The sequence below is a fragment of the Oncorhynchus clarkii genome, chromosome 16 (genome assembly GCF_045791955.1).
Source record: "Oncorhynchus clarkii lewisi isolate Uvic-CL-2024 chromosome 16, UVic_Ocla_1.0, whole genome shotgun sequence".
Taxonomy (NCBI): Eukaryota; Metazoa; Chordata; class Actinopteri; order Salmoniformes; family Salmonidae; genus Oncorhynchus; species Oncorhynchus clarkii.
In genome coordinates this window covers 19,697,026-19,723,282 of record NC_092162.1, presented here as the reverse complement: position 1 = coordinate 19,723,282, position 26,257 = coordinate 19,697,026, and the positions used below count along the sequence as shown (strand labels likewise).

The 26,257-nt window shown below is 42.0% G+C and overlaps 4 protein-coding genes across 5 annotated transcripts; 3 read left to right on the top strand and 1 right to left on the bottom strand.

The window, feature by feature from the left end:
* Positions 1 to 1,509: 1,509 nt before the first annotated feature.
* On the top strand, positions 1,510 to 9,681 carry LOC139368138 (tumor necrosis factor receptor superfamily member 12A). Its single transcript, XM_071106726.1, has 5 exons — positions 1,510 to 1,769; positions 4,633 to 4,731; positions 4,834 to 4,977; positions 5,148 to 5,196; positions 6,719 to 9,681. The coding sequence occupies exons 1-4, from the start codon at positions 1,688 to 1,690 to the stop codon at positions 5,186 to 5,188; spliced, it is 366 nt and encodes a 121-aa protein (XP_070962827.1). The 5' UTR covers positions 1,510 to 1,687; the 3' UTR covers positions 5,189 to 5,196; positions 6,719 to 9,681.
* LOC139368137 (zinc finger protein 646) lies at positions 9,514 to 19,622 on the bottom strand. Of its 2 annotated transcripts, none has more exons than XM_071106725.1 (4): positions 19,455 to 19,622; positions 15,045 to 17,833; positions 13,522 to 14,649; positions 9,514 to 13,259 (listed from the first exon to the last, which is right to left on the bottom strand). In XM_071106725.1, exons 2-4 carry the CDS (start codon positions 17,627 to 17,629, stop codon positions 12,359 to 12,361), a joined length of 4,614 nt encoding a protein of 1,537 aa, XP_070962826.1. In that variant the 5' UTR covers positions 17,630 to 17,833; positions 19,455 to 19,622; the 3' UTR covers positions 9,514 to 12,358. The 2 variants fall into 2 exon arrangements, with proteins under 2 accessions (XP_070962826.1, XP_070962825.1); XM_071106724.1 differs by lacking the exon at positions 19,455 to 19,622 and adding an exon at positions 19,051 to 19,151 and having other exon boundaries at positions 10,838 to 13,259.
* A 16-nt stretch (positions 19,623 to 19,638) lies between these two features.
* LOC139368136 (zinc finger protein 668) lies at positions 19,639 to 23,413 on the top strand. Its single transcript, XM_071106723.1, has 2 exons — positions 19,639 to 19,752; positions 20,370 to 23,413. The coding sequence occupies exon 2, from the start codon at positions 20,394 to 20,396 to the stop codon at positions 22,365 to 22,367; it is 1,974 nt and encodes a 657-aa protein (XP_070962824.1). The 5' UTR covers positions 19,639 to 19,752; positions 20,370 to 20,393; the 3' UTR covers positions 22,368 to 23,413.
* Positions 23,414 to 24,028: 615 nt separating this feature from the next.
* Positions 24,029 to 25,256, top strand: LOC139367498 (gap junction protein zeta 1). Its single transcript, XM_071105728.1, has one exon. It carries the CDS (start codon positions 24,134 to 24,136, stop codon positions 24,839 to 24,841), a length of 708 nt encoding a protein of 235 aa, XP_070961829.1. The 5' UTR covers positions 24,029 to 24,133; the 3' UTR covers positions 24,842 to 25,256.
* Positions 25,257 to 26,257: the final 1,001 nt, after the last annotated feature.

Sequence of the window (26,257 nt, the reverse complement as noted above, 5' to 3'; positions counted from 1 at the left end):
TGTCTCAGAATCAGCACAGAAAGGAGTGTTAAGGATCACCTTGGGCTAGATCTTCGTGTGTTAAGCCAGTTATGACCAATCCTGTTGCTACCACCTAGTGACTCAGTCACACACAACATCTGCAGGTTTTAGTGCCTCATTCCTGATGACATCATTTCAGTGGAATAGTCAGCTCATGAGTGTCATACTAAGTGGGCTGTCCCATCCAAGTCCTCCAAGACTACTTTGTTAAAGTTTACTTGTACATTAGTCACAAAACATCTGTTACAACCATATAATAAGCCTTTAATGGACCCTCTGAACACCATTTTCCTCTGTTCTGATGATGTTAACAGTATAATGAGAGCTTGGTAATGTGTTTGAAGTTAGCTCCTGTGAGAACTAAAATCATAACTGGCCTCAAAAAACCACAGTGAGACTCTGGTGATCTAAAGTCAATGGCAAAAAACATGTTATGTATTGGTTCAAAATAAGACCTCTATAATATTTTGATGTAATGTTGTGTCTGGGTATTGGGATTGGTATAAATGAGTAGAGTGTGTGGGCTCTGATTGTGTGATATGAACATACATGTCATTCGGAACATACTAGTGATCATTTTGTATTTCACAGTGTAGAAGTTGTTTTCCTAGTAAAAACTTGAACTTGTGCATCATGAGTTGAATGTTGAATACATTTCCTCATCTTAGGGTTTTCTGACCTTTTCTCAACATTTTGGGAGGTCAATAATGGGAAAGCATTTGATCTTGCTAAAAAAGCAGAAGTATCAAATGTACACGAGTCTGTGAGTGTTGCAGTTCCCACTTGTGCGCCTAACATTTGGTTGCCCAATACTGTATATAGGAGGAGGGGTTTTGCGTTGTGTTTTTACAGATGTTGCTCCTTTCTGAGGATGGTAAAAAAAAGCTCCTTTGACAGTCAAGTGTTACATTTGCATACAACCACACAAAATAATATATACCATACAACAAATATGAGATGGTGAGATACATTTTTTTTAAAAATGTAAGTAAAAAAAACAAACACCAACAGTTCCAGAACCTACTCATGTGAACCAAGATGAGGATCCCCCTCTGTAATTGTATTAATTTCCCTGTAGTGTTTCTCAGAAAAATACCACTTTGCATCACAAAAGTTCCTCTTCTGTGAAGTTTTAAACAACCCTGAACGTATTCAACCCCAGTGTAAAGTGCTTTTCTTCACTGCTTATGGGATCCATATGCAACTGCCGGATACTTGTATTTTTTGGCAGTGCTCAGTGAATGACGTGACAGGCGTGGTAATAACAATGAGAACACAATTAATTCCAGATCTTTACAGACTTTGCACTCCGAAGTTGGCTAAGGGAAAATCAAAAAGGGTGCGGTCATGGTATTTTAGTTCTGCTGGTTCAAATATACATATTGTGAATGATCATTGACATTTTTCGCTTTACTACAATAAACGAAAGTAAAATGTTTTATCATTCTAAAGTTTCCTGCCTGTCCGGACGGCAGTACTCAGAATGTGAGTACAGTACATAGGAAATGACTCATAGGAGTTGAACTGTTAGCGTGGGTGTGTACTCTATTAAAACAAGGCTCAGACTACTCCGGGTGACTCATTGTGAGGCTAGCTTTTCCATGGTGAAAAACAAAACGGGCTTTTCATCAGATGAACTTTCGGGAATTTCGTTTATACAAGAAACATGGCTTCAAACATTATCTGTGCGCTTTGTGGACTTGTCATTGCGACTGTAGCGAACCTAAACGGCGCGAACGGACAACAAAGTAAGTAAAATATGTTTAATTGAACTTGTATGGATATAGATAAACTTGAATCATATTAAGTATTATCTTTTGATCTATGTAACGCAAAGACAAATTCTTATATACTTTTCGATCTCAATACTATATTTTAAATGCGAAGAGACGTTACTTCATCAAACTTTTAATCGCATGGGAATTCGTGTTTCATTGACCATCATGGAATCATCGCATGGCTACTCAAATGGAGTCTGATAAAAGAAAGGGTTGCTTATGGAGTTGCTTCCTCTACCAGCTGCCTTCTCACCGGTTCCGCATTCCAATCGCCTTATTTCACTCCATCCATGCCCATGGGTGAAAAGGACAGACCTGATTGATGGGGACACTTATAGTTGGCAAATCATTAAAATGTATTTTCTTCCTTGAGGTGTAAAAGTCAAGTAAAATTGTGGACTCTTGACAATATAATTCTTCCCATTCCCAGCACAAAAATAATTCCTTTATTGAGGTTATTTTCTAGGGTGGCTCTTATTGCTGAGTGGACATCAGGCAAAACTGTGTTATGTCTTAAATGCATGTGAGACTGTTTCGTTATTGACCAGGGCAACAATATAGCTAATGCTGAAATGGGGTTTCATCCAGGCCCCACGGGTGAATTTAGGATTTTGCAGGTGGTGATGCTGTCACCCAAAATGTGTTGATTGCTTATGTTCACACATCAATTTTATCATTACCAGTCCTGGAAGTCAGACACAGATGAGAAATCCACAGCAATTCCCGATAACATGCACAATCTGCTTCTTCATGAATAGTATTTTACCATGGAAACTCCAACTGATTGTTTGATACTGTAGATTTAATGAAAGTGTTGACTTGTCTCCAATTTCCTGCACACCTTTTTGTCTTACATCATTGTGCCACTCAGTTCTGACCTTTATGCTATTGTTTCATTTAGTTTCAAAGCAGCTGATGGGCAATTCCACGGAACACCACTCCGACGCTGATTTTTCACCTTCAAATGTATGCCAAGCAAAAGCCGTTGATGCACAAGGACAACATTGTACATTGAACCATTTACATACAACACATTTACTGGAAGAACTGTGCAGATGCAAAGTTTGGTAACAGAATTGCGGCAAAATTTCCCTCCGTTTTTTTATGCGACCAAATTTTCCAGAAACTGTTAAATATCTGCCCTGAATTAAGATTCAAAGATATCTGCAGAGCGAATGGGGTATCAGCTATTACATGACACCTTGAGTTAGAAAAAAACTATTTTGGTTATTAAACTTTAGTAAGTGAAGTGGATTTACACCCGTTAACATAATTATGGTAATGGATTTATATCATGGGTCTGAACTACACAGACATGCAGAATTATGCATTCTCTTCATGTTGATGTATCCTGAAAAAGGTACACAAAGGTAGAAATATGCAATATCATCCGTGGCATATATGGGTAATATTCTACACACTAGCTATTATTCTAAAAAGTTCCGCCCCCAAACAAGACCCAATTTGGTTGGTCCGGACCAGACCAAATCTGAACCAATCATAGACGTCCATGTTTCACAAGTTTGAACATCACAGTACAGCACAGTAAAGTACAGTACAATACAGTACAGTAAAGTATAGTTCAGTACAGTACATTATACTGTCCTCTACTCTAATGTGCTCTACTGTACTGTACTATACTTCTCTTTACTCTATTGTACTGTACTCTACTGTAAAACATAAACGTCTATGATTGGTTCAGATTTGGTCCGGTAACAAACCATTTTCTCAAAGTACATTGTCCATGTGGTTTATATGCTGAATGACAAAGTCACAAATCACTGGCTAGACCTCTAACCACTTGAGTGGCCTTCGAGCTCAAGGAAGAGGAAACTGTAGGCTTTATCGCATTGATACTCTACATCACTTCAATGAGTGAAGCTATTGACGTGGAGATGTCAAACCTGACAAGCAGTGTCAGAGTAACCCTAACTCTGTAAAGTAACAGGTTTTTCATCACATGAACTATGTTAAGTGCTGTGATCACTACATTGAATTTACCATCAGGCTTTATTCTTTACCGGGTGGAATTAACATTGCAGACCCTTTATTCTGTACTTAATCACCTTAGATATAAATTGACACATGCCTCTTCGAAATAAGTCTGGTACTGCTGTCTGTGGGTTCTCTAAAAGGATATGAGGTTTCCGGTGTAGTGTCTCTCAGGGGACACACTGTAGACATTTTCTATCCAGTCTGTGTCTTGTATGTCTGTCAGTTCACTGCTGTTATGGTAATGTTTACTCCCAGTCTCACCACACCTTCTCTAGAAGTCAAACACACCAAAACAATGTGTCAGAACCTCATCTTGATAACACACATCCTGCCATTCACACACAGCGTCTCACCATGCTTGTGCACGCAAAGCCAATGAGTAATGTTGATTTGCATATTAAGTGCATCAGTACGAGAAAATCAAAGGAATTCCCCAACTCATTTCATAAGAAGAGGAAGCACACAGTTTCTCGGATCTTCTCTATTTCTTTGGACTTGATGTCATACGATTTCTTTATCATCGGGCAAAAACAATTCCTTTCTCAGACCGCGGACTAAGTGCATACCTTTTTATTGTCAGGTTGTAAAAACATCTACAATAAGATAAATCATATTTAGGTTGCTGTCTAAAGACTATTCAGGCAGATCGGTTGTTCTCATTGACCAATGTTGAAGGAAAATAATATATACTCTCTCTCTTCCAATAGTTCATTTGTTTTGGTGAGGTAGAGGAACATTTCCCAATGAGCAAATTGAGTCACAAATTGTTGTCATTCAAACAGGTAAAAGCTGTAAGAGAATTAAGCATTGTCTCTCCATTTGATGTTTTTCCTCACAGACCTATGCAGTAGTTCAGAGTTCTGGAGTTCGGACATAGACCAATGCGTATCCTGCTCATCGTGCAAGCAGTATCCAAAGACCCCTTCGTGTAACACTTGTAAGTCAAATCCTTAGCTAAGGAACATTCAACCTTTATATCCTACAACTAAATCATGCCCATGCTTAATTGTATGCCTTCGACCAATATGTCCCCTTTCAGGCACATTTACCAAGGAAAGATCTGATGTCTGGAGACTGGCAGCCATTTCCAGCTTCTCTGTGCTGGCAGTTATTCTGGTCGCTGCAGTATTGATCATTGGAGTCATGGTGCATCGACGCAAGGCACAGAAGAGGCCCCTCCGTGGTAGGGCTCACGGCTACCATCTCATGATAAACTAACATTGTCAGTCATGAAACGTATTGTAGCACGATGATAGAGGCACACATATGTTTGTAGCATTAAGACACATTGACCTCTTTGGGTTCTGGTGAAAATACATAAAAGAATATCAGCATCGTCTTCTTGTTCTGCAGAACCCATTGAAGAGACAACGGGACCTCTTTACCAAGCGTAAACATTTCAGTAAGTGCGCGTTCCTCAAATTTGTTGATGTGATAACGGCTGTCAATTATTATACATAATTACATATGTACAGTGCCTTGCGAAAGTATTCGCCCCCCTTGAACTTTGCGACCTTTTGCCACATTTCAGGCTTCAAACATAAAGATATAAAACTGTAATTTTTTGTGAAGAATCAACAACAAGTGGGACACAATCATGAAGTGGAACGACATTTATTGGATATTTCAAACTTTTTTAACAAATCAAAAACTGAAAAATTGGGCGTGCAAAATTATTCAGCCCCCATAAGTTAATACTTTGTAGCGCCACCTTTTGCTGCGATTACAGCTGTAAGTCGCTTGGGGTATGTCTCTATCAGTTTTGCACATCGAGAGACTGAAATTTTTTCCCATTCCTCCTTGCAAAACAGCTCGAGCTCAGTGAGGTTGGATGGAGAGCATTTGTGAACAGCAGTTTTCAGTTCTTTCCACAGATTCTCGATTGGATTCAGGTCTGGACTTTGACTTGGCCATTCTAACACCTGGATATGTTTATTTTTGAACCATTCCATTGTAGATTTTGCTTTATGTTTTGGATCATTGTCTTGTTGGAAGACAAATCTCCGTCCCAGTCTCAGGTCTTTTGCAGACTCCATCAGGTTCTTCCAGAATGGTCCTGTATTTGGCTCCATCCATCTTCCCATCAATTTTAACCATCTTCCCTGTCCCTGCTGAAGAAAAGCAGGCCCAAACCATGATGCTGCCACCACCATGTTTGACAGTGGGTATGGTGTGTTCAGGGTGATGAGCTGTGTTGCTTTTACGCCAAACATAACGTTTTGCATTGTTGCCAAAAAGTTCAATTTTGGTTTCATCTGACCAGAGCACCTTCTTCCACATGTTTGGTGTGTCTCCCAGGTGGCTTGTGGCAAACTTTAAACAACACTTTTTATGGATATCTTTAAGAAATGTCTTTCTTCTTGCCACTCTTCCATAAAGGCCAGATTTGTGCAATATACGACTGATTGTTGTCCTATGGACAGAGTCTCCCACCTCAGCTGTAGATCTCTGCAGTTCATCCAGAGTGATCATGGGCCTCTTGGCTGCATCTCTGATCAGTCTTCTCCTTGTATGAGCTGACATTTTTGAGGGACGGCCAGGTCTTGGTAGATTTGCAGTGGTCTGATACTCCTTCCATTTCAATATTATTATTATTATTATTATTATAATTTTGCACGCCCAATTTTTCAGTTTTTGATTTGTTAAAAAAGTTTGAAATATCCAATAAATGTCGTTCCACTTCATGATTGTGTCCCACTTGTTGTTGATTCTTCACAAAAAATTACAGTTTTATATCTTTATGTTTGAAGCCTGAAATGTGGCAAAAGGTCGCAAAGTTCAAGGGGGCCGAATACTTTCGCAAGGCACTGTAAGTAGCCTACATAAGTATATGTAAATATTTCTGTACGAGTTGTAATTATGTTTTGAAATAATGGGGATGTTCAGAGGGAATTAAATGAACAATTCTCTCATTACTTCCTCAGCCTCATCTTCCTTCTGACATTGATGTGACAGAACCAAGGGAACATCTTTGGATGACCAACTGAAACAGAATCATTTTTTGTACAATGGATTATACTCTGACCACAGGGTATTATTTGAGTGGAGTTTGACCATTTAATTTATTATACTGTTAGTAAAGATGTGTTCACATACACTCAGTGTGTTACGGAACGGAGCTCTCACAAAGAACTGTGTTAACAAGCGCTGTCAATCCCCTACCTTGTCTGCAGTCAGACTGTACTCTGAGTAAGACAATGTAGTTAGTAAAGAGTATCTCTCACAGCTCTTTTTGAAATGATGGCCTTTGAGTAGTGATGCTAGGTTGAGCTTGTCTAGATATTCCAATAATCTCTCTATCGATAAGTAAGTTGTTCAATCCATAAGTAGTTTAAAAAACAGTAGTGAACATGAGACACATCTTGAATGACGTGGATTTCCAACCATTTCTGTCAATGCTTGAACACCTATTGTTTTATTGTAGCTTATTAGGACGAATACCAACTACCGAACTGCCTCGACTTGCCATCAGCAGGATAAAAGTGAATACAGCACAATCATGCTTCCTGGGCCAGGTTTCACATACTCTACTTCTATAAGAGTAACGTTTCCATTTAACATCCTCGTGATAATGAAAAGTAAAAGGGAAATGTTAGATTATAAATTCATGTTGGGCACATTTTGGCAATTTGAATGTACTTTTAGGGCAATTTATCCAGTCTGTGTTTCCATGTAGGAACTATATGCACTTAGAGCTAGTTGTTTTTTAACTCATCATTTTTAAAGGAGTAGAATTATTTTAACAGTATCGTGCACTGTACTCTCTAAGATCTTCCAATCAAAAGAGGCAAAGGGGAAAATAAGTGAACTGATTATGAAACTGCGTATTGGACATTCTTACACAGGTCATTTAACCATTATACTGTAGTATGTGTGTATTCAGGATAAGTAGTATAACACAGGGGCTTGCAAACTGTCGTGATGGAAAAGTTCAAGGTGGTCCAGAATCCTGTGGGAATGTGTTTGTATAGTTCAGGGATGGGCAACTTTGATGGGGGTGGGGGCCACAAAAAAATCTGAACACATCATGAGGGGCCACTGTTGTGCCGCCACCCAATTCTACACATCTCGCAATATGGTGGAGAGAAATGTTTGCAGTTTTAATTATATCTAACTGAGACTGACTAACAAAATCAATGCACCCCCCCCCCCCGGGTGGTAATTTGACCACGATTACTACAAGTTTAGATAGCTGAGCACTAGACTAATTTACCAATCTAAAAAATGTTAGCTGACATGGACTAATTGAGGAACAAGAAAAACTGCTGATGCACAACCAAATTTCTAAATGGCACCTTGTGTATTCTCCTATTCTAACTCTCAACAGTAAGTTGAGACCCTGACTAAGCCCTTCCACCTGTTGCCAATCCCTGGTATAGTTTATACTGTTTTTTTCTTCTTTTTGCAATTAAATCCATTCCCGATGGACAAATAGGGAAACCTTAGCGTTGTGCTCTCCACAGTTGAAACAATGGAGATGAGTCAATGCTTGTGTGACATTTTTTTTTAACACTATTAGACACTGACTGCCAACCCAGGAAGGAACATTGCAATTTAGGGAAAAACAAACTGAACCCTATTGAAATGTATAACCATGGTATAACCGTGTACTCATCTTCAAACTAACTCAGAGCACAATTTTAGGGCTTGTGTGTCAGGATAATGTGGGTGGCTGAATATGACTTAATTCATATTACTGACAATATTACTTTCTTATCAATATTAAGTGGATATGTATACCAGCAGCAAGAAAAGGGTCATTGGACAATTTTATACAGATATTGTTTTCATATCTATTTATTTAGAATTATATATTTTCTAATGTTTATGTGGTAACAGCTAAATGTATGAATAAATACTGACGAAGGGACACCTGTAAAGTTGTTTGTAAAACCTCTGACACCAGCTGACCAATTAGATTTGTTATTGAGCAATCATTTAGGGCTCTATTCAATCTATCGGTGAAGTGGTAAAGGTCAATAGCAGTGTAAAGGTCATTTCAGATTGAGTCGTCATATGCAGCATTTACCATGAATGCAGTCTCCGCTGACGCGGAAACATAGCCTTTAAATTTCAACGCTAAACTTCCGTATTTGGATTGAATATTGCCCTAGTGAATGTACTTTTCGTCTGTTTGGGTTGTGTACATGAGTTAGTGTAGTAATAAGCATTGTTACAAATGAACTGACTTTTGTGTTATATAGAATAAAATTATGAATCCCATAGATTTGTTGATTTATAAACTTTATGGCCTAGATTCAATCCGTAGCGCAGAAGAGCCACGCTATAGCACGATTGAAATTTAAAGGCAATAATCCCGCAGTCACCTTCACCGTGAACATTGCATATGTCAACTCAATCTGAAATGACCTTTACATTTAAATTGTGCTATAACACGAACACTCTGCTCTACCGATTGAATCTCGCAAAGTTGTTCAACAACTGTCCAAATGCACACATTTTGCACTACAACCATGTACTGTGTTGCATGGATAGAGGCTTTGGTTTGGAACCAGGTACTATTGTGTATGAGACAGGCCTTGGTTTGGAACCAGGTACTATTGTGTGTAGGAAGCAGTACGTTTTGGAACCAGGTACTATTGTGTGTAAGAGACAGGTGTTGGTTTGGAACCAGGTTCTTCATAAAAATAAAAATAAACTTGTTTAAAACCAAGTTTGAAAAGGACATGAACTCAAAAAAAATGACCAACACAACATATTTTAAGTCATTTAATTTTAATAAGTGATTTGTTAAGTTTCTAATTAGCTAAGTTCATAGTACTAACAAGGAAGTAAAAATCTACATTTCAAAGTGACAAAATATATACAAGGTTATATAAATAAAATATTTCAGACTTGAGTTTTCAAACACTAAATTCAAATAAAATGTGGCATATGCTTTTTAATTATACTATAGCCAATTTAACAGTAACTTCATGTAAAGGACATTCTTGCTATGAATGTACAGAGAACCCAGCTAATGTTTTATTTAAAATATTGACAAAACTGTGGGAGATGCACATGACACATGTAGTCATGTCACAAAATGAGGCGTACATTAACAAGTGCCAGAAGAGATCATAGTAAATCTGACACCTTTCCGCTTGCAAGGTTTAAACGGAGATCAACTGGCAACATTCTCTACATGCAGACCATTTCAAATGTTCACGGCTTAAAAATACATGTTGCAATTTCATGTAATTAGGGTATGAGAGCCGAATTACAGAAATTAACCATAATGTATTTATTGCCAATTCAAATAACACACACAAAAAAAAGACGGTCTCTGTTTAGATGTTGGTAAGTCTGCCATCACCATGCAAGCTATTCTAAGTGTACAGTAGTTCTGACTTCTGCAGTAACCTTTTGTGTGAGTTGTAGAATCTCTGTGTGAGGATGGCCATGTGGTTTGTCTTCTGAATCAAGTAATATCATTTTACCCAGTGGACAAGCATGTCTGATACAACAATGAAAAAAAAAAAAATGTTAACCACAAGATGTGAACTTACTAAAATAACATGTATTGGCAAAATGAGCACTAAACATTTCTAAAATGGCAACCTATTGCTTACAATATTGGTAGAATGGGGAGAACAACTTGCATGCATCTCGACTGCTCACGTGCAATTAGAATTTGAGGTGTTGGGAGCTGACACCTTATTAACAATGTGCTCATGATACAGGCCTAGAGAACTATAAAAGTTGTAATTATTACAGTGTATTGTATATGCTATAATTACTCTTAAATAAACTGTGATAGCTTTAAATATCAGTTTCAGGAATTGGCAAGGCTCTTTGATGAGGTATTTTATACACCTTACCGGTCCCAAAAATATCTACAATTCATAATATATGAAATACAAGGCATAAAGAAAGCAGAAGAAAAACACCTTGTGGTGTACTGATACAAACAAAGGCCCTCCGCTGGTTTAAACCTAAAAAAGGGCCTCTGCTTCCTACTTGTGTTTTCCAAAACATGACATTACAGTGTGAGTGAAAAATAACTGTTTTGTGTATGATAGGCACCTTATTGTTTTCTAAACTTTTTCTGGTAGGAATAGTAAACCAAAGATAATTGCACGTTTATGTAAAGGTTAAGTTAGGACCAGAAATTGCTGATTCCAAAGACACCAAAACCATTTTGCAAAATAGTGGTCATCAACACCTGCTTCTTGATAAACGTTGAGGTCAACATGGTTGAAGTTAGCAACCAACGATATTGACTTTGCTAACACTTAAAGCTTGTGATAGGTGAGTGGTTAGAACAAGATTCCGTAGATTAATCTCCACCTTTTCAAAGTAAAAAAAAAAAAATCCATAATACCATTTCAACATAAATAAAATAACCATTAAAATGAGAGAAATAGGAGACTAGGATTTCACGCCACGATAATGCTACACTTTTGACTTATATTTTAAGAACTAGCACTCAAACGTGTTTTTAAAAGTTTGAGAAGTCAAAAGCATGCGTATGGTATTGCAACATTCATGCAATTTTTAAAGGGGGGGGGGGGGATTATGGACAAAAGGCTACAATTCTTATTTTAACAAGACATGGGTGAGAAATGGCGCATGTAAAAAAGAAACAAGTCATGCCCAACCCAGACACCGATGATCTACAATGCTTTGCACGTCAGATATTTTCCTTTTAAAGATGAAAAACCTGAGTGCTAGCAGGACCATTATCCTGGGTTTATGCATTCCTACCTGTATTGGAGTTGCACCAATTGAGAATAATGGAATTATAGATTGAGGAATTTCCATAGTCGCTACATAGTATTTTTTTTTTTTTAAAGAGTCAAGGTTCTCTTTACATGTTAACATTCATTGAAAACTGTGATCTATCAAAGTATACACAGAAAAATAAATCAAAAGAACAGGAATAAATTATTAAATACGTCCATTTAGCATACAATGCCTCATACATGAACCCAAATATTATCATTATTAAAACCATATATTTGATTTCATGATTTCAGTAAATACCTTTGATATCATCCTCTGGGTAGGACTAGAGGTCATCTCCTTTAAAGCGACAGGGTTGTCCTTATTGAAACCACATCACAAAAGGTCAATTGACCACATCTCTCTAAGCTATGGCAACACTGAACAGGATTCAAGGGCAAATATACAGCCCACACTTTTTGATGAGCACAGCAGAGAAATTAACCTACGGAGGCACAAAACACAGTAATAGATAGCAAGAGGAAATACATCATGTCCTATAGTCCTCACTCCTGTAGCGCTAAACGATTCAATGGCTTTGTGCAAACATTCAATCCAATCTGGGACTTTTTAGTGTCACAATCCCTACTAGAGGTAAGATCGGAATTCCTTCCACGAGTCCAAAAGTGTATGACCAAAACAAAAAAAATGAAACGTTTGTGGCAGCTTTGAAGAGCTCAGCATCAAGACTAAACGCTGTCTCTACTGGGGCTTTGAGGAACACCCGTCACTTTACAATTACTGATAGGGGCCCAGGGGAGACTAATATAAGAAGTATTCCACTCTACAAGGGTCTGAGGGGTTGAAGAAAACCCTCACCTTTTGAATCCCGACTCGACTCAGAGAAAAGAGCCCATGTCCAAGTCCATGAAACTGTTAGCATCCATGCTGAAGGAGGACTCATAAACCTGGGCACCGCTCTGGTGCATCTTTTGGTGGTGGCGCAGATTTGACTTGCTGGAGAAGCTCTTGTCGCACAGCAGGCAGGAGAAAGGCTTCTCTTTGGTGTGCATCCTCCGGTGGCAGATGAGCTGGGTGGACACGCGGAAGGCCTTGCCGCACTCCAGGCACTGGTAGCGCTTGGGCTCTGTGTGGATGCGCCTGTGGTTCTTCAGGGCCATCAGGTTAGTGAACTCCTTCTGGCACACGGAGCAGAAGAAGGAGCCCGTTTTGTGGCTGTTCTTGTGGTTGAGGAGGGAGCCGGCGTGGCGGTAGGTGCGGCCGCAGTGCTCGCACACGTGGCTCTTCACCCCTGTGCAGTGAGCCTCGTTGCTCTCCTGCTGGTCCTGAGGGTCGGGCATGCCCCCGTGCATGTGGGCAAACGCCGGTACCAGCTTGGGCAAGCCCTGGATCCCCACGGGTTGGTCCAGTTCCGAGCCCCAGCCTAGGTTGTCCTTTAATTGCATGCTGTGTTGTTGGTAATGCCCCTGGGCCCGGTGGTGCAGGTCCTGGTGTTGCTGGTAGCTGGCCGGGTTGGGGAAGCTCTGATGGCAGGGACTGCAGACCAGGGTGCGTTCCTTGGAGTGCACCTCCATGTGACTCTGCAGGTGGGAGACGAGACAGAAGGTCTTGCCACAGTCTGGGCAGCAGTGGCGCTTCATCTGGGAGTGGACATGGAGGGCGATGGGGTCGGGGAAAGTCTGGAGGCACAAGGTACAGTGGTGGAGGTTTTCGGAGTGCGTCTTTTTATGGTTGAGCAGGGAGCCAGAGTGGCGGTATGAGCGTCCACACAGGTCACACCTGCAGTAGAGAGACATATTAAAATCCCTGTTCATGAAAATAATTTACCTTGGGCATTAATTGGCAAAGAAAACCTTGCTTTTACTAATCGAATATAAACAGAGGAAATAATTACAGATTTACCCTAAAACTAAACATAAAAAAATAGCCATTAAAACCATGAAAACAGAAAGGAGAAGACAAAAAAAAGGGGGATCATTCTAATAACAACCATGAAGAAGTAGGACTTACATAACGAGTTGATTATGAGACAGTAACTCACATGAAGCACTTGTCTCCACCACCATCTCTGTGATAGCTGTCACCAGCTTTAGCCGAGTCATCCTGACCTCTGCTCTGGCAGCGGTGCCTCTTCAGCCCAGACTTGCCCTGGAAGCTCTTGCCACATTCTGGGCAGCTGAAGTGGCTGGCCACCCTGGTGTGGACTTTCTGGTGGTTATGGAGAATACTGGCCAGCCGAAACGCCTTCCCGCAGGTCAGGCAGACATGCTTCTTCTTCTGTGTGTGAATTCGTGTGTGGTTGCGTAACGCCATGGGGTTAGAGAAGGGCTTAGAGCAGAACGTGCAGCTGAAGTGGCCGGACTTATGGGTGTTTTTATGATTCAGGAGACTGCCTGCGTGGCGGTAGCTGCGATTGCAGATGTTGCAGGTGAATGGTCGCTCCTCTTTTTTCAAGGACATGCTCGTTTGTCCATCACTGCCCTCTGATGAGTTTGCCAGTGACCCACAGGTATGGGCTGTGAGCTGGTCTGCAGATACAAATATCAGTCTGCACTGCTTACATTTAATATTTCTAGCGCGTCTGCGACCACTTCCCCTGACCCCTCCAGGCATATCCTTTCGGAGGTGTGCACAAATATGGTTAGACAACTGCTTCTTTCCCCGAAAGGCCTTACCACAGTGTTGGCAACTGTGTTTTTTAACTGAGAAGTGGATGCGCAGGTGGTTCTTCATAGCCAGTTGGTTGGAGTAGGTGTTGTTACAAACAGAACAGTAGTATTCACCCGTCTTGTGAGAGTTCTTGTGGTTGACCAGACTTCCTGCGTGCCGATACGTTCGCCCACATTGGTCACAGGAGTAGGGGCGAGGGTCGCCTGCCCCCTCTGATTTGACCTCAGTCTGAGACGCTGTAAGAGCCCCTTCCCCCACACTGGGTTTCTTTAGGTTGACGGTTGGCCTACGCTTTCTGCGGGTGGTGGTGGCGGCTTGATTGGCAGGTGCATTTAACGAGTGCATTCCTCCCTCTGACCCGCTCCCATTCATCTGCATGAGGGCTTGAATCTGATTGTTGAGCTCCTGTATTTTGGCCTTGTTCTCCTTGTGAATTCTTAGGTGGTTCAATAGCTGCTTCTGTATCTTGAATGCCTTCCCACATTCATTGCAAGTATGCCTAGACGAGGGGACAAAGAGTGAGGATAATCCTGTTTACAAAGCACAGAACATTTGAGCATGAATGAAGTTATGACAAGAAACAAAATACATCTATTGCAATAGCAATTTTATAGGCAATATATCCTTGGATTCTTCTACAAGTACGTAAGCACTTGTAAAAGAAAATGCTTGCTGTTAGGGCAGGGTCCAATCACCATTTGTTGGCATTTAGGCAAATTCAACTATAACAGTGTAATAACCTAAACCTTGGTATGTAGTAGTACAAATTAATTGGGTCTACCACATGTGTACAATGTAGCTTCTCTGGTTATATACATGATATGTCAAATTACATGGACTCTTATCAGTCGAAGACAACTTTTTTCTGTGTTAGCAATTACATTGAGCAATTACCTCTTAACATCAAAGTGGGTCCTTTGATGGTTCTTAAGGGCCAGTAGATTGTAGAAGCGCTTCTGGCAAACCATGCAGCGGAATACTCCCGTTTTGTGGGACTTTTTATGGTTGAGAAGGGAGCCAGCATGTCTGTATGCTCTTCCACACTGATCACATTTGTACTGGCGATCACCATCGTCTAAATCCTCTTTCATGGGTCCTAATTCTTTACGGTTGACAGAGTTGCCCATTTCAGTTCTCTCATTACTAGATTCCCTTTGCCCATTTGCTGTACATTGATGTGTCTCAAGATGATGGTAACTGGTGCAAAATGTACCACAATTTCCACAGATGATGCTGTCAACTTCCTCTTTGTGCCTAGCTCCATTACCATTGTCCATATGTACGTGTTTAGCGTCATCTGCCTGTGCTTTATGGTGCGAGAGCTGATGGGCAAGCATGTCCTGCTTCTTGGCAAAACTCTCTCCGCAAGTACTGCAGATCATCAGACCCCCATCCACCTGCTGTCTCTCTCCAGGGTCCTCCTCTTTTTCAGCCTCGAGGGAGGACATGGAGGAGGGGCCGGAGCTTGTAGGAGTGTCATGGGATTGAGTGTGGCCACGAAGATGACTCCTCAGAGCCCTCATGCTTGTGTAGCGGTTCCCACACACTGAGCACTGATAGAGCTCTCCGTCATCATCTTCATCATCCTCCTCGCCATCACCACCATTTAACTGCTCCCCATTCATGACTTCCTGGAAGTTGTGTTCACCAAAGTACCTATGCCCAGGGCCGCCATTCAGTCCCTGGAATTTTATATGATCCCCTGGATTTCCCATGGAGCATTGGCCATTTGTGTCCTGGAAGGTTAGGTTACTGTCGCAATCATTTGACATGGCCTCCTGCTGCTGTTGTAGCTGGGGGCATATGTGCGACTTGATCCCTGCGATGTCTGCAAATGTTTCGCCACAGTCGGCGCACATGTGCCTCTCCATCAGGTGTTCGTCGTGAGGTAGGTGCACCGTTCTTTCCTGGGGAAAGGTGGAGTCAAACTGCTCGTGGAATGATCCTCCATTGTCGTGTTCACCCTTGTTCTCCTGAGCGAGCGCCATCATACTGCTAGCATCACCATCCTGAGAGGAAAAGCAGGCCTGCTGGTTCTCCAGTGTCAGGGGCTCGGTAGACAGCCAGTCTCCTTCAGAGCTGAGGTTGAAGGAGGACGGATGGGCCCTGTGGATGCGGATGTGGCTGCGGAGGGCAGCCATGTGTGGGTAAGTCTTGCGGCAGATGGAACACTGATAAATGCCCGTCTGATGAGACCGCTTGTGGTTGATGAGGCTCCCTGCGTGCCGGTAGCTTTTGCCACAGACCTGGCACTTGAAGCGGCGCTCAACATTTTCTGTAACTGAGGACTGTTCTGCCTTCCCTAGATCGTCAGCAGAAATCTCAGAATCCAAGATTGAGGGCTCTTGCTGAGTGTTCAAGATGGATTCGTTACTGGAGTGGTCAGAGTATATTTGAACATTGTTGATCTGCTCCCCCTGATTATCCATTGATGGAGTATTGTTTAGAGGGGGGGAATGAAAGTTTGAGTCAGGAGAATGAGTGACACTATGGTCATAAGTGCCATGATAACCCTCAGATGAACTTTGAATGTGCCCAAATGACATAGAGGAAGAATTATGCATTTGGATGTGTTCCTGGAACTCATCATCATTAGGAAACATCACTTGACACAGGTGGCAGAAATGTACAGCAGCCTCCCTGTTTGAGGGGGAAAACTGCTCTTGTGCTGTGCCTGTGTAAGTGACTTCCGTGGAACGGGTATCTGGCCCACTTCTGGACTTATGGGTTCTCTGGTGACTATGGAGGGCAGCAAGATTATTGAACTGTTTGAAACAGATAGGGCACTCAAACATCCCTACTTGGTGAGACTTTTTATGATTTATCAGGCTTCCATGGTGTCTATATGACTTTTCACACTGATCACATTTGAAAGGTCGATCCCCTGCCTCATCAGAGCCTAGGTTTTCACTGTAATTTGCTGAGATGGGGATAATCTCTGCCCCCTCCTGACGAAGGCCATTATCAGATATAATATCCATCCTTGTGTCTTGCTGGTCAGCCACAAAGACCAACTGCTCATGAAGGTCTTCATTATCCTCAATTTCATCTCTATTCTCAATTGGAGAATATTCTGCAGCTGCCCTCCTACCGGCTCTCCTCTTTGACTGCCTGGATAGATGGACCTTTTGATGGGTGGCCAGCTGAGTAGCTAACCTAAAGGCCTTCCCGCAATCCATGCAGGAGTACTTCTTCTGAGATGTGTGGATGCGCAGATGGCTCTTCAGGGCCAGAGGGTTTGAGAGCTTCCTAGCACATACTGGACATTGAAAAGAACCCAACTCGTGTGTTTTCTTATGGTTAGCGAGGCTACCTGCATGCCTGTAACCCCGCCCACATTCATCGCACTTGAACTTGCGATCTTCCTCTTGCTGGGAGTGACTATCCATGTGTTCCAGAAGGCTTGGCATGTTGGAACACACTGTGCCACAGTGTTTGCAAGGGAAGCCTTTGGTCCTGCCAGGCTCCTGCATAGCCATTACAGGATAGTACTGCACATATTTGAGCAAGACAATTGTGGGGAAAATACATCAGATTCCCAGCTCCTCCGTATAACAAGAGCTTATCTATTGTACGGTCCAAATAGGAAGGCAACACAATAATGTGATTGGATCATTTAGTACCACTCCATTGAATATGAATTTAATTTATGGGGTAGAAAGGCTGCAGGTACACCATGAGGGCTGTGGGAAAAAATGTAAAACAGAACTGATCATTTGGCATAATATGCACAGTCAATGTATTATTTATTTATCAATGGGATAATCATGGCCTACTAATGCAATTGGCACAAACTTTTATTCAAAATGTAGTTTACTGATGCCATTATTAATCAACATGTTAAAGGGGTCAGTGGGTAGCCTAGCGGTTAAGAGCGGTACGAAACCTCGTGCCGATTAGGTGAAACATCTGTCGATGTGCCCTTTGAGCAAGGAACTTAACTGTAAGTGCTCCTGTAAGTCGCTCTGGACAAGAGCATCTGCTAAATGATAAAATGTTAAAGGCTTGGTGTGAGACTTAATATTGAAACCAGGGTTGTGTCTCATCTGGAAGTATACAATTCAAGCAGGCAATGATACATTAGAGATGAAGTAGACCAGATTACTGTAAACTGGACAGTTGTGGTTTGAAAAAAACGCTTCAAATTAATTTTGAAGAACCATAGGGTAGTTTATCACAGATTGGAATGTGGCTAATAAACAAGGCCTAATATATGTAACTCCGCTCAAATATCGTGTTAATCGGTTCAGTAACGCAACATGACAAACTCTCCATATGCAGCTACATACAGTGTACAGCAGCAATACTTTTCCTGTTTGGCCTAGCGACATAAAATGTCGTTAACGTTACCGTGAACTGAATTACCAATTGTCTTACTTATTTACATGCAATTTAAATGTATATATATCCGAGTTGACTAAATTTAGGAATTTAACTAGTTTGTTACTTGCTTGCTAGCTCGGCCTCAAACTATCCCAAAAATATTTTGTCCGATATAAGTTGAAAGTGGCTAGCTAGCTAGCTAGCACACACAGCAATAACCTAACTAGCGCGACAGCCAGCGGCATAGCTATGTCAATAATGTGGAAAAACAATACCTTGGTCAAAACAACTTAAAATGTCAAATGGTTGAATTCCAGTAGCCACATTTCATATGTTAGGTCAAAACACGCACCACTATGGAAAAGCTGTTGTTTTGCGAGCAATCTAATGCTGGATACAATAACTGCTAGGTAACGTTAGCAAGTAGCATCATCATGCTTAGCTAGCTAAACAAACATTGCAGCAAAAAGCGATACTCTGTTTTACCATCCATTTGATTCGTGCGTCCTGTCAAATATATTCTGAAGTTTCTGATGTAACCTATGGCATTTAAATCCAGGTCAATGTTTTTCCTCACCACAAAGCTAAAATGTTATTGATAATGGACAAGTCTTCCTCAATTGTCTTTTTTTCCTCCTTCATTCCATTCCATTACACATTCTTCCTGCTCTTGTTGCTAGGAAACAGGATATGTGTACCACTAAAATAAGTCCCCCTTCGTCGTTCTGTCATACGCACATAACTGTGCGTTCTCTACAAAACTATTTGTGGATTTGTCATGTAAAATTATAAGATGGACTGGTACGTAAACTGAAATTTAAAACACTTCTTAGGTGGCTAAAACGTTTTTCATCCCAATTAGGCACTAGCTCATTCAAAAATTAACAACCAATCTGCGCGACATCAACCATCCATCCAAACATTTGGCAAAACAGGAGCGTGCTATTTAATTATTTCCCCTCTCAATAGAACACCTCTTACCTGCAGTTCTTCAAAATAAAGCCATTCATGCGGTTCTCCGACAACTTGCTAACTGTAAAATACACTACAGTTGGTCAAATATGAGAAAATCCATAAAGCCAACGTTTAATATTTACATGAAATTGTGACCCACGCAAGTGCTGCACTGTTACACGCTCGAGAATAGCGCTCTCGTCATGGTCCTAAAGCCGTCCTCCTCCACCAACACCAATCATAGGGCTTCACTGTAAACGCAGTTATTGGGGCTTCATATCTGGACATTTTAACTGATCCTGAATGCCCGAAAGAAGATAAAAAGGTAAGCAATCGTTTTAATATTATAATACACATTTATTCCAAATACAGATGCGGAGCCATCTCATGCGAGGATGACCCCAGGGGGCGAATGAGCTTGTTCAGCCGGTCCTAAAGCCAGCCATTTTGAGTTTAGCACAAGTACGCTAAAATCGCTTCAATTGCCAATTTTTGTTGAATTATTGTCTCCTGATATATGCGCCCCAGTAATAATTTAACTTGGAAAACGCACGTTATTTTTTCAAAGAAATTAGATTTATTTGAGATCCATGTTTTTCATGCCAACTTCCTTTTATAACAAGCGTTTAGTTTAATTGTCCCTGAGGTCCTAATGCCAGCCATTTTGAGATTTATCCCTCCACATTATTAATGAAACGTTGCTTCACTAGTTTCCCACTGCTACCCAAGTGCCTTTGTCATGTCCTCTCAGCCAGTACAAATTATATTTGAAAACATGATATAAATGATCTTGGATTGAGTTTCAATCTGCTCACTATTTTATATGATTGTAAAATCATTACTGCCTACTGAAAATTTCCCAAGCTTGTTTAAGAAATGCATGACTGAATGTGTCATCTTCAGATTCACTTATGTCTTTTCCTTATATTCCAATTTCCTTAGCATCACAAGCATATAACTTAAAGGATGGCCTCTCCCCAGCCTGGCAGCCCACCACCTACAGAGCAAGACACCCCCCTTGCTGAACCGAGTGAGGAGAGCAAAGAGCTGGAGGTAGAGGAGCCCCCTGTAAAAAAGAGAGGCAAAGGCAGACCTCCAAAGAAATCCAAGCATTCTTTCAAATGCTCTGCCTGCCAGGAGGCTTTCAGTAGCCCCATGGCTCTCCGGAGCCATAAGCTGTCTGCCCACAGTAAGGAGCAGCAGGAGCAAAAACAGCACACATGCTCTCAGTGCAGCAAAACGTTCCCCAGCAGAGCCCAGCTCTCCAAGCATCAGCGCTCTCACTCTGCTCAGCGCCCCTTTCAGTGCGATCAGTGTCACAAGGCTTACAAGACCCCAACGGAGCTACGCAACCACAGCCGCTCCCATACAGGGGAGAAGCCTTTTGTCTGCACCGAATGTGGCAAGACCTTCATGCAGGCCATATGCCTGCGTATTCACATGACGCAGCACAGCGGCGAGCGGCCATATTCTTGCCCCCATTGCTCCAAGAGCTACCCCACTCTGTCCAAGTTGAAGGTGCACCTGCGCTCTCACACAGGGGAGAAGCCCTATTTTTGTGCCGAGTGTGGGAAGAGCTTTGCCGACCCCTCTGTTTACCGGAAGCACAGGCGCAACCACCAGGGCCACCGGCCCTACTCCTGTGATAAGTGTGGGAAGACGTACACTGAGCTGAAAGACCTGAAGAACCATGAACGGTCTCACACAGGAGAGAAGCCCTACCTGTGTTCAGACTGCGGCAAGGCCTTCTCCCGTTCCTCCTCCCTGGCTTGTCACCTCCGCATTCACTCCCAGAGCAAACCCTACCAGTGTGAGCAGTGTGGCAAAGGCTTCACTCAGCTCTCCTCCTATCAGTCTCACCTGCGCACTCACTCGGGTGAGAAGCCATTCCTCTGCCCGCAGTGTGGGAAGATGTTCTCAGACCCCTCCAGTTTCCGCCGGCACCAGAGGGCCCATTCAGGGTTCAAGCCCTACCCCTGTGATAAGTGTGCCAAGAGATTCCGGCAGCCTGCCGACCTGGCCGTGCATCAGCGGGTGCACTCCGGACAGCGGCCCTACAAGTGTCAGAGCTGCGACAAGGCGTTTGTGGCGTCCTGGGACCTGCGACGTCACATGCTGGTGCACACAGGGCTGCGGCCCTTCTCCTGCACGGAGTGCGGCAAGTCCTTTGCCGAGCGCTCCAGTCTCAACAAGCACCGAAGGGTGCACTCCGGCGAGCGCCCATTCAAATGTGACCTGTGCTTCAAGTCGTTCGTGGTCTCCTCCAGCCTACGGAAGCACGAGCGCACTCACCTGGCTGAGAGGCCTGCGCTGCTACCGCAGCAGGCGGTACCCGAGACAGTTGCAGCAGTCTTCCTCGCTCACACCTCCCTCCCCCAATTCTCCTGTTCACACTGTGACGTCACCTTTGGGACCTGGGAGGAGGTTCAGGCCCATGAGGCTCTTCACACCGTTTCCCCTCTTTCCACCACTGTGGCCCCCCTGCCCATGGGCCCACACGTGTGCGCCACCTGCCGGGAGGAGTTTGTACTGCTGTCTGACCTGCAAGCCCACGAGAAGATGCACCCCAAACCGCGACCCCACGTCTGCGACAGCTGCGGCAAAGGTTTCCTCAACAAAGCCGGGTTGCGGAAACACCAGCGGATCCACTCGACCAACCGCAACCACGTCTGCCCCCACTGTAGCAAAGCCTTTCTGTTTGCCGCCTATCTCCGCAAGCACTTACGCACCCACCGCGACCCCCTGCCCACCTTCCCCCTCTCTGACACACACATTGCACACACGGAGCCTCTTCCCTCGCCACCTCCACCCATTGAAGTTTCCTCGTCCACTCTTGAACCTGGTGCAATTTGTCTGACTATACCGGTGACGATTCCTGTGACTGTTCCTGTAACCTTTCAGACCACGCCTATGTATATCGATAAGGAAGACCGACTCTGAAAAGACCGTAACTGTTTGTGTGGAATGAATTATGACTCAACAGCCAGATGCCTTGAATATTTTTAACAATAGTATGGTTATAAAACAAGCTTAATTCCCATCCTTAAACAAAGGTTATTGATAGCCCATTGATAACAATTTGAAATAATGAGACTTTTCACTTTAAATTGCCCTCAACTGTCTTGTGTGTAGGATGACATGTATTTGTGATTTAAAATGTGTTATTTATGCTATATAACGTACATTATGTTTTATACTATATGATACCTGACATCTGTCATCAACTTATTTCAAATTTCATTGTCATGATTTGTTCATAAGAATGTATTGTTTTGTGTCATAGGCTATACACTGAGTATACCAAATATTAGGAAGACCTTCCTAAATTGAGTTGCCCCCCCCCCCCCGTTTGCCCTCAGAACAGTCTCAATTTGTCAGCCATGGACTCTACAAGGTGTCGAAAGCGTTTCATAGGGGATGCTGGCCCATGATGACTCCAATGCTTCCCACAGTTGTGTCAAGTTGGCTGGATGAACTTTGGGTGGTGGACCATTCTTGATACAAACGAGAAACTGTTGAGAGTGAAAAACCCAGCAGCGTTGCAGTTCTTGACACAAACCGGTACACCTCACACCTATTACCATACTCTGTTCAAAGGCAACTTAAATATTTTGTCTTGCCCATTCACCCTCTGAATGGCACACGTACACAATCCATGTCTCAAGGCTTAAAAATCATTCTTTAACATGTCTCCTCCCCTCCATCTTCACTGATTTAAAGTGGATTTAACAAGTGACATCAATAAGGGATCATAGGTGTTCTTAATTTTTTGTGAACTCAGTGTATATTGATTAGTGTGTAGGCTAAACTACTAATCTTAATTCCACGGTTAGGTCATTTATGTCTAAACATAGGCTATAACATTGTTTGAGTCATGATATTAAGTCATGTTTTTTTTTCCCATGGACTGTTGGGTATTTTGATTTCTATTCACTTCTCGTAATTTTTGCGATGGAATATGTAAGTAAACAATTGACTTAATAGCATTGATGGACTGAAGTTGCTTTCCTGTGAAATGGCTCTTTTTATGAAAAACCTGAATGTCTAAATTGACCTGTTGGAGAAGAATCATCATGTCTTATGCCTAATAATATGCAATTACATATGACATACATTGAGGGTATATGATAACATTATATTACAGTTAGACTCAAATACATATAACAGTTGCCTATGGTATCATCAAAAGTATGATGATAACAGAGAATAGAACCATATTTTCAACCAAAACACCTTACACACAGACTTTTATACAAACAATAGTTTAAAAAGGGAGGGTCACTGAGGAAAAAAGAGAAGTACCATTGGGTTGAGTCAGCAGAATAAAAGGTGAGACATGGTAACACTGATGCTGATGACAATGCCATTTTACAACCTAATAAAAGGTTTTCAACTGACATACTATGACGTTCATGGAAATTCCTTTTAACGGTAAGTTGGCATCTCCTATTATTGCAGCAGCTTTATGTCAAATACACCAGGGAAATGTTTTGAAATTAAAGTATAGTTGTAACCATATTTTAATATTTACTGTAATCTTACAACATTTCTTTTAACGTTGAATATTATTGCTGACAAAATAAATGTTTATTGCTCTGCAATGCAAATATGTGAACATCTATCTTGATACATTGCCTGATGTGGTACCTTTCTTCTCTTGCTAGATCACTGCTACAGTAGTTTCATAACAAAGACGAGCGGAAGTAATGGCAGCCATCGTAACAGGGCTCATCCCAATCCTCCGCACGGCAGTGGACACCACCACCACCTACAAGTGCCGCTCGCTGTGGTTTGGCTTCCTCTGCATGCGCCTGGTGGTTCTGTTCGTGGCCGAGATGCCCTGGTTCAAGCTGGACTCGGACTTCAGCTGTAACACCACCCAGGACATGTGCACCCGAGGCTGCTTCAATCAACACTTTGACAAGCCTGTCATGGTGGCCTGGAACTTCTTCTTCATCCTCCTCATCATGTCTGTCCTCCTCATGGAGCTCTTTGCCTCCCACCTCCGCTCCGCTGCCCAGAAGAGGAGCTCCCGGCAGAGGAAAACTACCGGGGAGTTGGAGGCCCAGGGGAAGAGTGTCAGTGTGCCTGAATCTGAACCCCCAGGGAAGATGGTGATTGACCTCCACAAAGACAGGGGCACTGTGGGCTTCTATCTGCTCAGCACCGTGCTGCGTATTATGGTGGAGGTCTGGTTTGTCTATGTGCTTCTGTCCTGGAACCTACCTAAAGTAGATGAAGGACCATTCAAGTGTAAATCGGGTATCTGCCCAGAGATACATATTTGCTTGGTGAGGGCGGCACCAGAGAAACGTATGTCTATCTATGCTTTAGCCTCTGTTTCAGGCCTGGTCATTGTAACTTCTGTCTGGTTCTGTTTGTACTCTATTTTCCATTACCTCTGTAAATGTTAAGCCTGCAGGGAACCCATACTGTACTGTTTTAACTATAAATGTGTAATGTGTAGGTGTAACATTGGATTTACTGTTTTCTTTTTTTTAATCATGTGTCATGTCTGTGCCAGCTTAAAAGGCTAATAATGCTAAATAATCTGTCCAAGTTTCCTACATTCTCATTCTTGGCAGCAGTTTTTACTGTTCAAACTATGTTTATGGGTGTAGAAACACCTATCTGATGGTGTGTCTGAGTCAGGCATTTCTAGTGCTTTCTGGTCAGGGTGAAAATACATGCTAAGCTAGAGAAGGAGTGATACAGTGCCTTCAGAAAGTATTCACACCACTTGACTTTTTCCACATTTTGTTGTGTTACAGCCTGAATTTAAAATGTAGATTTTTTTTGTCACTGGCCTAAACAAAATACCTCATAATATCAAAGTGGAATTATGTTTTTAACATTTGACAAATTAATAAAAAATTTAAAGATTAAATGTTTTGAGTCAATAAGTGTTCAACCCCTTGTTAGGGCAAGTCTAAATATGTACAGGTGTAAAATTTTGATTGGCAAGTCACATGAGTTGCATGGACTCACTCTGTGTGCAATAATAGTGTTTAACATGATTTTTCAATGACTACCTCATCTCTGTACACCACACATTAAATTATCTGTAATGTCCCTCAGTCGAGCAGTGAATTTCAAACACAAAGACCAGGGATGTTTTCCAGTGCCTCGCAAAAATGGGCACCTATTGGTAGATGGGTCAAAATAAAAAAAGCAGACATTGAATATCTCTTTGAGCATAAAGTTATTAATTACACTTTGGATGGTTTCAGTACAACCAGTCACTACAAAGATACAGGCATTCTTCCTAACTCAGTTGCCGGAGAAGAAGGAAACCGCTCAGGGTTTTCACCATGAGGCCAAAGGTGACTTTCAAACAGTTACAGAGTTGAATGGCTGGGATAGGAGAAAACTGAGGATGGATCAACAACATTGTAGTTACTCCACAATACTACCCTAATTGACAGAGGGAAAATAAGGAAGGAGGAAGGAAGCCTGTACAGAGTACACATTTTCTAAAACATGCATCCTGTTTGCAACAAGGCACTAACGTAATACTGCAAAAGAAATTGGCAAAGCAATTCACTTTTAGTGCATTCGTATTCAGACCCCTTGATTTTCTCTACATTTTGTTACCTTACAACTTTATTCTGAAATTGATTAAATAAAACATTTTCTCATCAATATACACACAATACCCCATAATGACAAAGCGAAAACAGGCTTTTTAAATATTTAGAAACATTTAAAAATTTAAAAACAGAAATACCTTATTTACACAAGTATTTAGACCCACTCAACATTGAACTCAGGTGCATCCTGTTTCCATTAATCATCTTGAGATGTTTCTACAACTTGGAGTCAACCTGTGG

What these genes read in the sequence shown, in the direction of transcription:
- LOC139368138 (XM_071106726.1), top strand. Translation starts at nt 1,688, where the DNA reads ATGGCTTCAAACATTATCTGTGCGCTTTGTGGACTTGTCATTGCGACT. An exon ending in GACCCCTTCGTGTAACACTT is followed by an intron (nt 4,732 to 4,833) that starts GTAAGTCAAATC and finishes GTCCCCTTTCAG; the next exon opens with GCACATTTACCAAGGAAAGA. An exon ending in ACAGAAGAGGCCCCTCCGTG is followed by an intron (nt 4,978 to 5,147) that starts GTAGGGCTCACG and finishes CTTGTTCTGCAG; the next exon opens with AACCCATTGAAGAGACAACG.
- LOC139368137 (XM_071106725.1), bottom strand. Translation starts at nt 17,629, where the DNA reads ATGGCTATGCAGGAGCCTGGCAGGACCAAAGGCTTCCCTTGCAAACAC. An exon ending in ACCCACTTTGATGTTAAGAG is followed by an intron (nt 14,650 to 15,044) that starts GTAATTGCTCAA and finishes CCCCTCGTCTAG; the next exon opens with GCATACTTGCAATGAATGTG. An exon ending in GGTGGAGACAAGTGCTTCAT is followed by an intron (nt 13,260 to 13,521) that starts GTGAGTTACTGT and finishes TCTCTACTGCAG; the next exon opens with GTGTGACCTGTGTGGACGCT.
- LOC139368136 (XM_071106723.1), top strand. Translation starts at nt 20,394, where the DNA reads ATGGCCTCTCCCCAGCCTGGCAGCCCACCACCTACAGAGCAAGACACC.
- LOC139367498 (XM_071105728.1), top strand. Translation starts at nt 24,134, where the DNA reads ATGGCAGCCATCGTAACAGGGCTCATCCCAATCCTCCGCACGGCAGTG.